Source organism: Hesperophylax consimilis, chromosome 25, assembly GCF_061612785.1.
Source record: "Hesperophylax consimilis isolate HC1 chromosome 25, BYU_Hcon_1.0, whole genome shotgun sequence".
Classification (NCBI taxonomy): Eukaryota; Metazoa; Arthropoda; class Insecta; order Trichoptera; family Limnephilidae; genus Hesperophylax; species Hesperophylax consimilis.
The window spans coordinates 27770193-27788508 of NC_142860.1; the positions used below are offsets into that span (position 1 = coordinate 27770193).

The following is an 18316-nucleotide window of genomic DNA, read 5'->3' on the forward strand; positions in this document are numbered from 1 at the left end:
ATAAAAATGTAAAGAAATATATAACCAAATATAACCAAACTTTAAACAGTGCTCCATTCAAATCCCATGCTACAAAATCACCCGTTCAAATGATACTGCTCGCAGTATATACATAGTAGTTCTGAATCGCAAATCGCATAGGTGCGTTACAAATATCAGCACATATGGAACCTTCTGTCATATTTCTTTGGTTCATACAAAACACACTAGTGGCGCCAGAGCGGTAGACCTGTAAACTTTGATCTACTACTAGCTGCCCGAGTGCGCAGTACCTGTGAGATTTTTTGTAAACACCAAATTTTTACGGAATAGCATTTTGCAAGAAACATCAGATTTTTTTTCTATGATTTGATTCTACTTTGTTTTAAGCAGTGGCGGCTTGTGTTTAAAAAATGTGCGTCGTTGAGGCGTTCTAAAAAGTAAGCTTGGCAGAAAAACATGACTTATGCCCAGTGACGAACGAAAGACGTTTTCGTTGACGTACCTACAGATAATACCCACACTATTTAATACATATATACTTTTTTTAATATTATAGTATAAAAAAGGCCCACCTGCTAAACTCTAGATCAATGGAAATTATATACCTAGTTAGTTCTCCACCACGACAAAGCTCAATGAAAAGTCTGGGTACTTTAGACATTAGACGGTGAGGGAGGCTCTCCATTAAGCACATTACCTGTATAAATTACGCCGCAATGCTCTCAGGTAATGGGGTAACCCTTCCACGCATTGGAATTCTCTGGGAATTTGTTTCCCTATCCGTTTTAATGTTTTGCTGCTTGAGACAGTATAAATTGAGGTTGTGTTTTTTTTTTGTCGAATTCGTTATTAGAGCTTTTGTTAAGGATGTAAGAGTAAAAATAAATAAAGTGAGCCTTTTCAATTACGTATTAAGTAATTCAATGATTTTATAAGATTCTAGCTGGAGTGCGCTAGTGGAATCGTATATGAACTCCACACCAAAATAGATTTATAAATATGCTGAAACATTTTTTTTTAATCCACATTGAGAGTACCTTGGTATAAGTAACAGATGGTTAATCCTCCAGGGCTCTCGCACTGACTTTGATTAAAAAAAAAACAAGCTATATAACATAGAAGATTATAAGCCCTCAATTTTTTTTGCACAGCAGTACACAATTATGTGAGATGAGTTAGTAAATGTACACATAGTGATCAATGATTGATGAAAGTAAACAAGTTAATAATTGGAATCAAACGCTGGAAAATGAGAGCCAAGAAAAACAAATGAAATAAAATTTTGTAGAAATATCACTCATCGTTACACATGTAATTATTAATGAATTAAGAACATCAAACCGAATGAGATCACCTCCGATAGTGCAGGGACGAGGTTCATACCACCCCTTTTATGGGGGAAGCAACGGCTCCAAACAAAAAATCTTCAGGTCTACATATCTATTCTAATCTATTTGCAGACGCATGGAACTTATGCGATGTGCATGAACCACGTGGACCTACTTGAGGCAACAAATTTTCAAGATTTTGCCTAGAAACTAAACTTTATGCAAACTTTCCGATATCTACTTAATTTTAATTTAGTATATAAGCATAAGTCGTATAACTATTGATAGCACAATTCATTTTTTTGTATAAAAGGAAGATTAACATTCCCGGGCTACCAAAAACCAGACAACTTTTTGAAAATCTATTATTACCACAGCAGTAATCGGAAAATTGTCGCTTGTGTTGTGATAGAGGAGTTAGCCAGCCGAGGAATTGAACTTACGAAGCCTGGGTGGGACCCAAATGCAACGCTAACTCAGCCACTGACTTGGAATGCTATGGCTTACACGTGCCTGAAAGCTTCAGTCATTGTAGTCACAACGTCTTGTTCAAGATACCACACATCAAAACAGATGTTCTAGCACAACGTAGCATAATAAGAGGCATAGTGTTGTTGAAAGAAATTTCTAAAATACTAGATATTTTTAATTACTCTCTAAATAACCTTAATACTCATTTATTTATGTTCTCAAAAGTTAAGAATGTTAAAATAAGAAGTCTTTTTCTATTAATGGACGATTAATCTATCGTTAAATAATATATTAAAATTAAAGTAAATCTTGTTGGTCAAACGATCTGAAAGACATCGAGGATGCGTGGGTAGATTACACTGCAACTCAATGGCATAACCTAAAAGTATGCTTAACGCTAACTATTCCGCCTACCGAGATACTGCAGCGCTACGGAAATGTTCCTGGAGGGACGAGTGTACTCTTTCAGAGCGCTTCTCCGCCACCACAGGGTAAGCTTATGGCGCAGACTACGCTAATCAAATAACACAATCGTGACTGCCATGGTTGCCTGAATGGAGTCCCCCCTAATCGCCCTCTGAAGACGGGAGATGTTCAAATATCCTCCATAAACGGCTGCTTGCACACATGATTGTGTTTTGTTCTTTTTCAATCTATTATTATTTTTCTTATTCTAATTATTTTATATATTATTTCAAACAGGGAATGTACTGCATTGCACCATCCCTGATTCTGGATAAATTCTTATTATTATCATTAAAATTATCTAACTTATTATCCTGAGTGATAAATGAAGTTAAGACCACCATTCAGCATAAAACGTTGCATGAAATGGCTTTTGTTGTATTCGGTGACCAGATCTGCGATATGCAAATAAAGCACATTTCATTTGATCGAAACTCCACATTTATAAATATGGTATTATACTAGCGTGAACAATTACGAATATTTTGAAATTTTTGATAGATTACTTCCAATATTGTGTTCCGACCAGAGTTACGCAGGACACACCCACAACCGAAATGAGTATTTTCGATTTTTTATTTGTAAACTCTCTTTATTTTGTACCTGAAACCGCTTTATCTAGAGCCACGGAGCTTATCACTCTGCCACGGACTGTCGATTTTCAACATTATTCATTTATTTTACGCCTATTAAGGCTTTTACATGCATATATAATAATATTTAAGAAATTATACTCGTAAATAGTGCAGGAAATTACCAGTGTTACCAACTCAATTACTTCAAAATATGCTAGAATGATGGGAAAAATTGCCAGAAATATGCTAAATTCCTTTAAAAAATGCCAAAAAAAGCCAACATAAATTTAACTTAGTATTTGTTGAGAAATAGAGTGATGGGAAAAATATGCCAGAAAAATGCTAAATTACTTTAAAAAATGCCAAAAAAAAGCTAACAAAAATTTAACTTAGAAATAAAATCAGTGAAATAAAATATAAATATCTTCATCTTCATCTTCTTCTTCTTCATTAACAGCAGCTGATGTGGAAGGCTGAGAGACGGAGTCCTAACTTTCTTTGGTCCCAATGCAGCGTAGTACTTCGTCAGGAACAGTGTGAGAATAACAGCACTTTCCTGCTCTCTTTAGGCCAAATCTCACGTACAAAATGGCATTCAGGGTTCTCACCGCCAAACGATTTCGGAGTTTTGTTTTGACCAGACTCATTTGGCTAAATACACGTTCAATGTCCGCTTTTAAATGCGGCAATGTTAAAATAGACATTGCAAACTGACATAAATCACGGAAGGGGTTATTTATTATTAGCTGCATATTTATATTGCATGACTTCATTCCAAAACTCTACAGTGGAAGTCAAGGATTCCCATTTAATGTGAACTATGTTTCTCCATTGAGACACAAGTTTTTCAATCGATATCATTTTTGTTAGTTAAAAAATTGGTTTTTATTATTTTCATGTTTCTGTAAAAATTAGCCAAATAAATATGCTATATGCTAAAAGCATAATAGTTATGCTAAAGATGGAGTAATTATGCCAAATTTAGCATATAATATGCTAACTTGGCAACACTAGAAATTACTGTTTAAAACACAAATATAAATAAAAATATTGTCGAATTTGATCCCCATATAAAAATAAAAAATAAAAAAGTAAAATATCCAAAATAATTTTTTTTCTTTCAGCCGACAAAATACTGTTAACGTGCAAAATACTGTAATACTATCAATTTAAATAGCTTTATCAAAATATTCCCCTACTTGATGAAAAAAACTTCAATAATTTATGCTTATATAATGAAATTGATTTACTAAATTTATCAAAAATATCGGTTTATATTGGCGCTTAGATAATTTTTACTTAAACACTCTACTTTTTTAACCTCTCAAGAGTCCCTACTGCCCGGAGTCAGTAGGACCAGGGAATCCTCAAATATTGAATATTGTCACGAAGATGAACGTTTTGGGGAATGGAAGGAGATGGAAAGTAGAAAGTTAGAGAGTAAAAGTTTTTTCAACAAACACAACTAAAGCCGTTTTGAGCGACGTTTCAAATTTAAAATTTTGATTTTTCACCGAGGCAATACTTATCTGTATTATATTTCTGATATAGGTACATAAGATTTATAGAAAATAAGATTTTATAAAATAAAGCGTGCTTGGTTCCGTTTTATAATAAATAGACAAAAAACATTAAGACCACTTTAATTTTAATTGTACTCTACCTGTTTTGGAAGCACCCTTCCTTCGTCAGGAGAATATTAAAACTAACCTATGATACAAAATATTGACAGATATATACACAGAAAAAATAATTTGGGTGTTTAAATGGGAGGTTAACAAAGGGGGACGGGTAATTGCGGGAATTCCAGCAATAACAGAGCGGTTTACTGGAAATATATCTAGAATGGGACTAAACGATAAATTAATTTGGTTATTCAATATACTAGCGTTATTATTTAGGGATTTTTTGATTTCAAGAGCTTCTAAGTTATCCAATCTTTTGCTTTTATTATTACGGTGAAGAATTTTAACCTCTGTGTCCTTATTAAAAGTATGATGGAAACATTCACTTTACTTTTTAAATTTGACCCAACTAATAAACAACCATTTAACATTTATTAATGGTTAATTATAATAATAATACTCTGGATAATTTGTGAAAAATCACAACAAGGGCGCTGTCCCAACAATATATAATATATTTCTACAATGCTCTATCTTATTACTAACTACAGACTGGACAGACCACTATCAACTTATGTGTAACAGATTGCATCCACCGGTTCGCCGATCACCAATACAAATCCATACGTACAATACATCTGACCAATTAACGTGATGCTGCGTTAGATTGTACATATTTATTATTATTTATTTATATTCTGAGGCAGATAATGTACAGAGATGGCCCTGGGAGATCACTTAAGATAAACACTGTTTACTGTGCATTAGATACATTTTGATGCAGTTTGAACGCAAAGGAAACAATTGAAATTCATGTTATTTGAAATTATTTTATTCATTCTGATATTTATCTTAATAATATATCGCACCTCCGGTGCTAAACTGTCACTTATGCAAGTTTTGTCAAAATTGATCTAAGTATGAGAAAAAATAACTAATGTACCTCTTTACTTGGTGTGTCATCGTCGTTTGTGTAGTGCGTATAATTTCCGCGTGAGGGTAGTTATGTCGTTATGGTTTTGGTGCAAATCTAACCTCCACTGGGAGAAACAACGTTTGATTGGTTAGTTGCGCGCGGCACCCTGCACGAATAGCAGTCTCCTGGAGCTACAACGCCACTAAGGTAATTATGACAATTCATTTTTATGATTTTGGAGCAATAACAACACTTAAGTTGGTTGTGACATGAAATAATAAAGATACTTGTGTACGTAGTGACATTGTTTCCCCAACCCTTATGTTTTATGGTATAAAGTTTTCGTTCGATTAACAATTGTGACAATGTTCCTGATTCGTGGGGCGAAGAAGACTGGTAAACCATTTGTTGTAAAAGAAATGAATTACGATGATTTCTTTGATTTGAAGTCACTTGAGGAAAACATGAACTTCAATATAGCAAAAATTTAAACGGAGATGTAATCAAAACTGGTGATATTAAATGCATTAAATTCACAAAGAATTGTGAAAATTACCAATATCGAACAACTTACAAAACTGAAAACTGGGAGGAAGCAAAAGCTATAATTCAACCAAGAGGAAAAAATTTACGCGGAAGTAGAGGCAACGCCCAAAGAATAGATGACATTCCCTTCAAGCAAGCATACACTTCAAAAATACCAATTACAGAACGCAAAAAGCGTGATTCATTGCAATTAGTGGAGGCAAATATCATACCAAGATACTATGAAAGTTTCTATAATGATATCATTTAATTTTTTGTGCTTCTAACATTCTATAAAGTCACATTTCCACTTGCAGGGAAAACAAGTTTATTGAAACCACAGCGTTAAAGACTCCCTGATTTTCCTGGGAATGTGACAATAAATTTAAGGTTTTTGTTTTTTTAAGAGTACCTACCCAATTAGTACAAAATTAATGCTAATTAAAATAATAATAATAAGTAAAAGAAATTGTATTTGTTTGATACTGTTGTTAATTGCGTAATTATAGTATTTAAATAGGAACCATACGTGACCAATGACTGATTTAATATGAAACATCGCTGAAAACCGTTCGTAAAATGGTAAGAAGACTGAGATTAAAAAGTCTGATTAATAGTAAAGTTCTATATGTAGAATTAAGAAAGTTTGTTATACTGCTTTGATATTTTAATTAATAAAACTTTAGAAAAGTATGATATCGTGTTTTGATTGTTATGACATAATTGCCTGGTAAATTGTTTTCTAGTGCCATAATGTCACTTCTGGGAGGGTTGTAAATTTAAAATGTTTATATTTTTTTATTACAAAGTTGTGAGACGTTTGCTTTTACTTTGATATGAAGTTTAAAGTTGTAGTTTAAATAATTACCAGTTCATTTTTTAGACAAGAAGAACTATACATTATAATAGGATGTCGTATTTTCAAACGCTTCTCCTGAAAAATTACATTATTTGCATAAGTGACAGTTTAGCACCGGAGGTGCGATATGTTGATGTTGTTTAATTAACGCGTTTAGGAGAGGCAAATTAGAAGTTGTTCGTCAGTTGTGTAAAATTTAAATCACGTTTATTAGTAAATGGGATACAACAGGGGGAGCAATAAATTCCACACGTGGCTATTTTTCGTGCGGATTTATTCAGATTTGCCTATAAATATTCGTTTCCACCGAGATTTAATGCTCAAACCATTATTGGAGGAGAGGGGATTGTAATCAACCATCAAGCCTTTAAATTCACGCTCCGCTTGTACTGATTCACGGCGGGTTGGAGCTAGGGGCAGGAGGCTGATGTACCTGGGAGATTTATGGATTCCACCCTACACAGACGCGCTGAGAGGCTGAGAGGCATGGGCACACATGATTATGTGAAGTACGTACCTATACAAGTTAGAGTGGGATTATATTTTATTATATATTTGTGACATAATCAGTTGTTCTTGCAATTAGATTGTCTGGAATTATGTGAGTACTAACCATTAAACAGTGAGATCTGGTGTAGTAAAAAATACGCAATGTCATTACAATTACAGCATTGTGTTACGATGGTAAAACAAGAAGAGGTTGATAAGAAAATACATCAAAGCAGAAGTACATCTTCACGCAACATGTGGTGTTGTGTTATTGTGATGATCAAATCATTTTTGTCGATCTAGTTGACAACATCATAATGTGGGAAAATATTGTCAGATTAATGTTCACAACTTCATGATGTGGGCAAAAATTTTCAGATAATGTTCACAACATCATGTGGGCAAAAAATGTCAGATAATGTTCACAACATCATGGATGTGGGCAAAAATTGTCAGATAATGTTCACAACATCATGGATGTGGGCAAAAATGTCAGATAATGTTCACAACATCATGGATGTGGGAAAATATTGTCAGATAATGTTCACAACATCATGATGTTGGAAAAATTGTCAGATGATGTTCACATCATCATGATGAGCTGATATACTAAAACATATTCAAAACAGCTCATTAAAACCTGAATGATTTTCGAAGCTTTCACAAGTTCACATGTTTAATGCACTCTATGTAATATATATAGTATACGCTAACCCTTATACTAATAAACGCGTTTTAAAATTTCACATTTGATAAACAACCATTTAGCCTATATTAATTGGTGTTTATCAGTTGTGTAATATTTAAAATACCTTAATTAGTGAGTACACTGTACAGTGTAGACTGTAGGTACATGGCATAATAAGTCAGCTTACACGAGTAGGTATACTCGCCCTTTGTTCGCCGAAAGTCCTCCGTACTCTGTAATGCACACAAGTATATACGTGAATAGCAAACCATGTCGATACAGGACGTATGTACTTAATGATTTCCTTTACGGTAGGTTAGTGACACGTGGTTCACATAGTTAGCCGACAGGGCTGGGTTTAACGCCACAAGGTCAATTACTCAATTCTTTTAACAGTAAGTATTTGTCGAATTGAATAATAAAAACATGTATCATCTTACTCATAACAGATAATACGGGAGGATAGGAACGGATTAGTAGAAAACGTTACTCATAATCACACGTACGTGTATTGCATACACCGGCCGTAATACGACAGTATTAGTATTTGACGGAGTTTTACCGCCCGACCCCTATTAATAAGAACTTATTACGATTGTAGTTAGACTGAGATCGCGGAATTTGTTAACAATCTGGTTGATTTGATAAACATCGATAACGTAAAAAGCAGTAATACCCATTTGCAGCACTATCAGAAGAATATTTAAAATCGAAATATCGATTTACCAAAGCAAATACGGAACGCATTATCAAATTGGCCTGGTTTCGATGCAAATAAAATCAGACCGGGTCGATGCAATTAAAATCGTCATCTGAAGAAACGTGTAGTTAGCAACAAAACGCAAAATGCGAATATGACTGTGTTTTTGAGATTTGCAACAAAGTGTTGCCAGTCTAAAAAAAAAACTTGTAAAATATAGAGTAACAATTTTAACTCCAGCAGTATACGGCCCTTTTCCTCGTATAGCTATACCAACGCTGCAGCGGCGTTTTAGTGAATTTACTTTATAAGTTTGACTGGTTATCTTCAATCATGCCGTTTTTAAATTGGTTTATTTATTTTCTGGAAATATTCAGGTTACATTTTCAAGAGTTTCAAATCCTTCCTTTACTTAAAACGATTCTCCACATGGCCCTGAGTTCTAAATGAAGCATCTAATGCAAGCACTGCATGCAAGGCACAACGCTGTCACTAAATCCCAGCGATGCGGTCCTAAGCTAACCATATACTTCTAGTAACTACTGCTAACGTGACCAGTTATGAAGTTAAAGGTAGATTCTAGATCGAATCTTTACACTGTGCAAGTGTTGTAAATTTGCACAAAGGAAATGGTCTTGCAAGAAGATTTAAACGAACCTATTAAAAATTCTCGAGTTCGTCTATTATCAAAAAAAAAAATACAGTGTGTGGCAAGCCTACGCACGACGGAAGTGAAACTTTTAGTATTCTTCTCTCTCTCTTTTCATTTCATATTATTATTATTCAGAATGCTGTACATTATAGTTTTAAAAAGCATAAATTTATTTATAGGCGTGTTGTTAACAAATGAATGGTTAACTAGATTCCTAATATTGACATATTTATAAGTAGCATGTGATAAAAAAAATTAAAAGTTATAAATATATGGGATTCGAACCCGGGTCCTGCATAACGAGTGTCGAACGCTCTGCCTCTAGACCACGAGGAGAGGTATCTCGCGCGACGAGAACCGCGTATACAACGTGTACTCCTAAATTTACTTGTCCCGCGAAAATTTTCGTATTCAAACACGGCAAATGAATAATATCACATGACGTCTCGTTAACGCTTTATATAGGGTCGAATCGAAGATATATTGGCAGTGTGAAGTCATATCTGTCGTTTTTCAAAATATTTCCGTATATTTGTCCGTTTCGAAAAAGATCTATCGTGTTTTAACTTCAAAAAATAATTAAAGCCACGTTTAGTGACCATACCTGAAAAGCCCACTGAAATAAAATACTGTCATTTTATTAAAAATCTGGTCAAATTATTCGTTTTCCTGTTAAAAACGGGTCTGCAGGCCTTTAACAATTAAAGTGACAAAGTTCCTAACGAAGTATCAGTTAAAATTAAAAGCGAATGTATTATGAGGACGGCGAAACACGTGTTCACACAAATAATGATATTGTTGCGTTCCGTCATCATATTTATTAGGAAAAGAACATGTGTTCTCGATATATTTCTAATATCTAATATTTTATCAGGAAATTGGCTTGCTATCACTCCCAATTTAAGGACTATTTAAGGATTTATTTAAGTACTTAATATAATACCCTTATATGTCAAATAGGTATCCTCCAATTTCAATTAACAAATTTATTGATACATAAGAAGAATTTTTTATACTTCTAATTAAAATATTATTCGGTAAGCACCTTCACTGGGTTCTTATCGTCGCTGAGACCCCCATTTAAAGATTTTATGTGACAAATTGAATGTAAATAAAATGAATTGGATTGAAATTATGCAAAATTAAACGAAATATTAAAAAAAAAACAAAATAAAAGTATAATAAATAAATAAAAAAATATAGTAACGAAATGAATATAATTACCAAATAATTATAAGCAATAATTAGTCGACTGAAATATCCATACACATAAAAATAAATGCCGCCAACGGGAATTGAACCCGCACCTTCTGATGTCCGGTCAGTTGCTCTGGATCACTGAGTTACGTCGGCTTATTTCCAATACGTCAAATAATTTAATATGTACTAGTACTTCAATCAGCAATTACTGCTTATTATATTTTTTTCATCTGTCAGCAACTAACTTTATTTTTTGTATGGATATTTCAGGTGACTAATTATTGCTTATAATAGTTTTTTATCCTTTGTGCTATGCATAAAAAATCTTGTCTTAAAAACATTAATTTATCACTAAGAAAATAATTAAGGTAGTTATACAAACTTAGCAATATGTATGTAATTATTAAAAATGAGATATCTTATTCAAAAATCAAAACGAAAATTAGATCTTTCTACCTCCGTGAAACATGAAAACAAATAATATTGAGGATAAATACCTAGATCTGTGAAAACCAAATAATTTCAAAAACAAATACCTAGAACTGTTAACCATTGTTAAAAATAAAACAATTACTATCGTACATTATGATCATAAGCATTATAATAATTAGTAAGTATTTTTATATTAGATATTATACTATTAAGTAAATATTATGTATTACGCATCAAGATATCAAGCTGAGATTTAAATATATTATTATAAGCAAATAAATAGGAACAGTGAGAGATTTCTTACAATCGAACATTGATCAGTTTTGTAGGATTTAAGTAAGATAAAATATTGTAAAAAAAATAATGAATAAATAAAAAAATAAAATAAAGTCCGGTTGTTTATGATATGTACCTACACTACGTGGGTATTTTTTTTATTATTTTAATTATTTTTGTAATACATCATTTTTCGTTCTACAATCCATTTATTTTTGTTTTCCTCAGTTTTTGTGTCGATTGTTAAATGCATTTATTGCCTGGTATTTAACAATAATAATAATAATATTTGGCTAATTTATATAGCGCCGTTTTCGAGAGAAATCACCTCAAGGGCGCTGTACAAATATATTTCTTAAATAGTTAATACTAGAACTACTGACTTAGAACTAGTGACTTACGTATGAGACTTATATCTAGAGACTTACGACTAAGACCTATTGTATTTGTCCAAAGCTTGCGCTTATCGATGGAGTTTTTATATGCTGTATTAACGCTCGCCTAACTGAACTATTAGTGTTAGTTTGTGTTTGTAAAAGTTTAGATTTTGGTCAATAATGTATTTTAGTAGTGTTTTTATTTACATTAGAGTTCCAGTTCCAGAGTTGACGGTACTGGTGTAAGATCTCGCCCTGGTGTAAGATAACCATTAAGAATTGAAACTTTGCTTGAAATGGCTTTGGTCGTGTTTGGTAACCAGGCCTTATAGTCAGGTACCTCTCCACCTTCCACTTCCCCATCTTCTTCCCCTACTCATTACTTTCTGTCTCACAACATATCCCAAATAGGGATACCATAGTCTCAATAGCTCCAGACGGTTGGGAGCTGTTGGGACTCTTTTGCGGTTTCACAGAAAAACAAACAAAAAAACGGGCTACGCCGGAGTCCAGCTAGTTTTTTTAAAAATTGGGTTAAAGTTTTATTGTACGTCTTTTTATGTAGCATGGACTTGCACCCATACAAATTATCACAACATCAGTATACCCAGAACTTCTACGTATTCACAGCACGGTATTTTTAGGGATGTAAGAACAGTAAAAGATATGTTATTTTGGAAAATATATTTACTATAGACAGAATGGCAGAATTGTACACTTTTTTGTTCTGAACTTAGATTTGTAGGTTTAATCCCGGCAAAGGATACCAAATGGTTAAAACGGTTAACTTTGAGATATGAATAAAATAACGTGTTGTTTTCTATTTTCAACGGGAAATAACGAATCCTATGAGACCATAATAAGCTGTTTACAAATTAGCTTAGAACTGGAGATGCCTTCCGTGTAAATATGAATAGATTTCAATGTCGCCGCTGACTTAGTACCTTTTGCTTCTAGCCCGTTTAGCAAGCGTTCCGTCTCCCTCACACATTACCATCCGATTTGAATTTGAATGTGACGATGAAACACAGTTCTATATTTAAAAAAATGGTCACACTTAGATCACAAAACACTTTCGTGTTTTCTTTTTTTAAACTATCTTTCCTCTGCTTTACAATCTTAATTTGTAGTCTGTCCGCCATGCTGTCCGTTTTCCCGCTCGAATTGTCCGTTCGGTCGGTAAAACAGGGAAGCAAGATGGCCGCGCTTTGATAAATTCCACTTTTAAAAGCCGCAGCGGTGTTAATTGCGCGGGAGAGGTGGCTTTGCGACCTAATGCGCCGCAATAATTAAAATAGAGTGGCTGAATTGACATGAAAAATTACGTTAGCGATGCACCAAAACACTTTTTAAATGTCACGCTTTTTTACGTGGACATAAATGGAACGGTGGCCATTTTCAAGGGTTAGTTTTGTAATATCATTATAAATAGAATATGCAAGAGAGAATATTGTTATTTTGGTACAGAAGTGGTTAGGTACCTAGATACACGAGATGTACATATAGAATTTTAAAAAACGAATGATTTCAAATTGTTCCTTTTTTTTATTTTCCCTTTACGGACGATTCCGTAAATATTTATTTCAAAGAAGGGTAAATGCAGGAAACTACATTTATTCGACGACCGAATGCGGTTGGCGCTTACAATAAATGTCCATAGAGGCGAAGCTTGCAGTCCACAATGGAGTCCTGTTACCTACCCTGATGTAAGTAGAGTGAAAGCTGTGGAAATGAGATCGCTGAGGTGATTGTGGTAAAACAATATATAATCGTGTGAAAGATGTGGGATTCACATATGATGCAAGGTGTAAGCATAATTTGTTAGGTTAAAAAAGGGACGCTTAGATGGTTTGGGCATGTAGAGCGGATGAACAAAGAAAGTTGTGTAATGAAAATATATGGTGCTAATGTGAATGATAAAAGATGTCGGAGACGCCCGAGGAAGACATGGCACAATCAAGCAAATCAAATACTTAAGTCGGGTCATGTCAAGCGTCAGAATAACATAAATAAGGGTATGTATGTGACGATGCATGTATGTACTAAAGCAAGGAGGGTGTGAGGGTGTGTGTGTGTGTGTGTGTGAGGGTGTGTTTGTGTGTGTCTGTGTGTAGTTAATTGCTTCGACAAGTGATCTTGTTATGTTTCGTTTATATTTATTAGTATTATCTTCTTCTTCAATGATATATTACATTGATGAGTATAACCTACAAAAGTTATTAAAAAGAAAAGCTGTGTCAGTGAAAATTAAAGTGGTTACTCACGTCATAGGGGATGTGAAATTGTTGCACCAGATTACACTGAAGAAACATCCGCAGAGTCGCTCTGCAGGTATCTTCATCAGACATTTCGAAATCTGGAATACAAATAAACACATACATATATTAAAAAATTATTCGAATCTTTTTTATTTCTGTCCCTTATATTGCGCAACGATTCGAATACGAGTGTGTTTATTTCAAAGATATTAGAAGAACGAGATATGCTATGTTGGCCCCCGGACCGTAGCCGGAGTACTACCTAATTAGGGTACTTTGAACGGTATCGGGACGTGTACGCACAGAAATCTGTTCTATGTATTAGTGCGGATACCTTAGCGCAAGCGAAGGTGTGCAGTAGTATTGGTGAACAAAACCGGCGACACTCGGCAAAACAATTCCACTCAGTACGAACTGCGCATAGCACATCTCGTTCTTCTAATATCTTTGGTTTATTTATACCTATATTATATAGATATCACCCGTGGCATGTAAAAACATATTTTTAAACAGCGCCATCTGTTGGACGTAAAAGCAACACACGCTATTATTTCTATATCTGCATAGACAGAGCCACAGTAATGAGTGGCGGGGTACATCTAGTATTAAAGAAAAAAAGACTATTTTAAAAAACTTATATTGTATTTTCAACATTGATTTAATAATATTGAAAACGTAAACCTACAAAATTAAAAAAATATAAACATTACAGTTATTCAAACCAAAATTACAGCTGGGCAGTACGTTCAAAGTTGGCAATAGTAACCTTCAACTAACTAAATAAGTATTACAAAGTACCTGTGTTGGCTTATCAGCCACAATCATAGAGTGACCATTCTGAAAATGGCAAAAGTGATTGTGTGAATAACAAAAACAAATTAATATAAAAATCAGTAAATACTATCATGTGAGTAACCTATTTTTTTATAAATAAAAATATAAATGTTCCGTCACGCCGATTTGCTTTTGACAGGCTGTGTGCTGACCAATAGTATGGTCAAATTTTGAACTGTACAGTTTGAATTCACACACGTCAACTATAATCACGGAGTACCGTGAGCCGTACAATCGCATCAAAAACTTTCGTCTGTCAAAACCAATGTGTTTACTCTCGCCGGTTATTTATCGGAATAATCCCTTAAACGTATTTTATCGCAACTATCGCAATCCAATTCAACATAACGAGTGCTACCGTACAACGATCACCGTTCCAGTGCTGACAGATGATTCTCGAGATGCAGATTTCGTTCGCCAGCCGGTAAGCTGACTGTGAATTAACCTTACAAATTGTGTTATCGCATTCGCCTGTCATAAGCCATAGGCTTTATCCATGCTTTATCTGTGTGGAATAGCCCTTCAAAATACGGCTATCCCAACCCTTGTTCGTTCTTCGAACAATAAATGTTTGTTAAAAATCTTAAATCTCGTAAGTTTGCACCGATTGCTTTGAAACTTTGAAAGCGCGTGTGTTTTTATACCTACATTATATAGATGTTACCTGTGACATATAAAACATGTTTAAAAAAAAAAAAAAAAACAGCGCCATCTGTTGGACGTAAAAGCAACACGCGTTATTGTTTCTTTATCTGCACAGACAGATGAGCCACAGCAACGCGTTTTATTATTTTTATTAAATATCGACATACAAGTTATTTATTTCATTTCATTTAAATTGACGCCTCAAAGTGAATTTGCAATTTTTGAAAAAAGTTATTAATACTTGTATTCACATTGTAATTGAACTTTCTGTTCTCAAACTGCATTGCATTTTAGTAGAACAATGAGGTGTATAAACGCAAAACAGCCACTCAATGCAAAATGTTCAGCTTCTAAAAAAACTATTTTTATTTCCATTCAAAATATTTTTATGTTTTGTTTAGTTTCTGCTCTTAAAACAAATGTCTTTTGAATAGATTTTGCTATTTGACTCAGCTTAGTGGCGTTTTTGAACCTGAATGTTTGTTACAGTGCACTTTTAAATCTCACCAAATTGAAAGAGAGGCGGTTTTTGCATTTGACCACAGTTTTAAAAGTGGTTTTTGATTGGCTTAGAGGCGTTTTTGCTTTTGTTTGAATTTTATTTTATGGTATATAGTGTGAAATATAGATTACTAATCAATAATTGGTTAAAAATGAACAAAGTGTGGATAATGGCGGTTTGGCTTCTACGCCCCCTAATAATAAATTGTAAAAGTAAGTGTACACTGTGCGTGCCACTAAAACTCAGAAACGAGTCCCGGTACGATCAAGGGGGTTATATGGTGTGGTACCCCTTTGTCCCCCATCCATGAAGAAGGTTTCCGTTTTTATCTAATGGACGTGCTTTTGTAGATGCATGTTGGATGTTTCGCCCTCTAGAAATTTCTAGAACAGTCCAGAATATTTAAGAGCATTCCACAACATTCCAAATAATTCCGAAACATTCTGGAATATTGTAGAATGTCCGGGAAATAGTCTGGATGTTCGGAAATATCCTGGAACATCCCAGATCATAATGAAATAAAAACAGGATTACAGGCCGCTTCCTGATGAAACTTTTAGAAAATTCGTAATCATGACAATACATTGGTATATAACAAAGTCATTACCCGCGTCTCTCTGTTTGTGCGCTTAGTTCTTCTAAACTATGCATCGGAGTTTGATAGAATTTTTACTATCATTTAGAAAATTCCTTCTAGAAGGTTTGCAAATTTAATACATGGATATTATATTTATTGAATGAAGAGAAAAGTCGATCAAAGCCGGGTACAGTTTACAATAAAAATTACTACACAATGTTTTCTTATCGCACAAAATAATATATAAATCTCCACTCTTGTATGACTTAGTTTTTCGAGTTAAGGCGATGCACTACATCGTGTAATATTTTAAATCGAGCCGCTATCAATAACACCCCTTACGTAGATAGGGATAAGGTTTAAATTTCCGTTTAACACCATCCGCCTGTTTTGATTTATGCAAGAAAAAAACTTTGCCAAAAAGTGCCTTTTATTTTATTTTGTGGATGTTCAGGCATAAATAGTTAATTTTCAAAAATAACTTAATTTTCCACATTATACAATAAAATCATAACCGAAAATGGGTTCGTAAGTAGGAGATTTTGAATTTTAAATCAGTTTTCATAGGCTTTATACATTATTTTTTTCTGGGCTTATAAAAAGACTTATCTAAAAAATTCTCGATCATTTCAAAGACCAAGATGTATTCTACTCGCAATATTTAATTAAAGCATCTGAAACATTTCTATGCGACTATATTTTAGAACCAAAAACACATGACGGCCGGCATAGTCCAGTGGTAACGCATTGGACTGCCATTCCGAAGGTCGCGGGTTCGAACCCGGCGTGCGCAAATAAATTTTATTTGATTAATTTGTGTTATTTCACAATTAATTAATTAAAATAATATGTAGTATATTTGCGGCACGTTCCAGAGTGGAAGATACTACCAGTATCGCCCTGGTGTAAGACCACCATTCAGAATTGAAACGTTGCTCCAAATGGCTTTAGCCGTGTTTAGTGACTAGATCTGAATAGCCAGGTACTTCCCCACCTTCCTCTTTCCCTTCCCCACTTACCTTCAGCCTCACAACATCCCCCAATTGGGGATGCCATAGTCTCACTGGCTCCAGACGGGAGCAGTTGGGACTCTTGTGAGGTATTCACTATAAAAAAAAAAAAAAAAAAAAACATCATTTTGCATTACTACGTAGTGCATCGCCTTAAAGTTAGTTCTATTTTGAAGATTTAACCGTCAAAGAAGTAAGGGACGCTGAAGACATGGCACGATCAAGTGAATCAGATACTGGAGTCGGGCCATGTCAAGAGTCAAAATAATCTCAGAGTGTAAGAGAAGATGTGTGAATGTGAACGAGGCAAGGAGTATATGCCAAGACAGAGTTGTTTTACGGTCCTTCCTCCTGGCCTACCCCTGCGAGGAAACTGCGTGACGGTCAGTTAGTTAGTTGGTTCTCTTGTTTATGTTGTGCTAAAACCTAAAAACTGCTAAATGAGGTTATACATTTAGGGTGAGCAACCAAATGGGGTTAACCAGTAACTTAATATTATAGCTTTACTTAATTATGTTAAGTCAAAGCCAAACGATAAATTAACAAATCACCACAAACTAAACCGTGACTTAAACCTAATTCTTGCCCCTTACATAATTCATTTATAATTATTTTAATCACATGTCCCCATTACCATATACCTACATTTGCTACAATACACGCTTTTAGTATAAAATCCTAATCAAATAGTCAATCGAATTTATCAAGTAAATTTCTACACAATTTTTCTAGTTGCAAAATGAACGTATTGTATGTAGAACATACGATATTGAGTCTTGTCTTTGTTTTAAGTTTAAATTAATATTTCTGAACTTGTTAATGAGATGAACGCTGTTGATAGAAATGAAGATGCGAACCAAGAAACTGTAGATAAAATTAATTAAATTTTCACGGCACTAGACGTCAATCGAGAGTTTATGATAAGAGCTG

The 18316-nt window shown here is 34.1% G+C and overlaps 1 protein-coding gene across 1 annotated transcript in view; it reads right to left on the reverse strand.

The window, feature by feature from the left end:
- The window catches only part of LOC149411761 (cGMP-specific 3',5'-cyclic phosphodiesterase-like), a 341390-nt gene that overhangs the window by 33475 nt on the left and 289599 nt on the right, over window positions 1-18316 (reverse strand). Inside the window, exon 10 of the mRNA XM_089646730.1 lies at window positions 13825-13916. Coding sequence (XP_089502856.1) covers window positions 13825-13916 — 92 coding nt within the window. The remainder of the gene's footprint in view (window positions 1-13824; window positions 13917-18316) is intronic.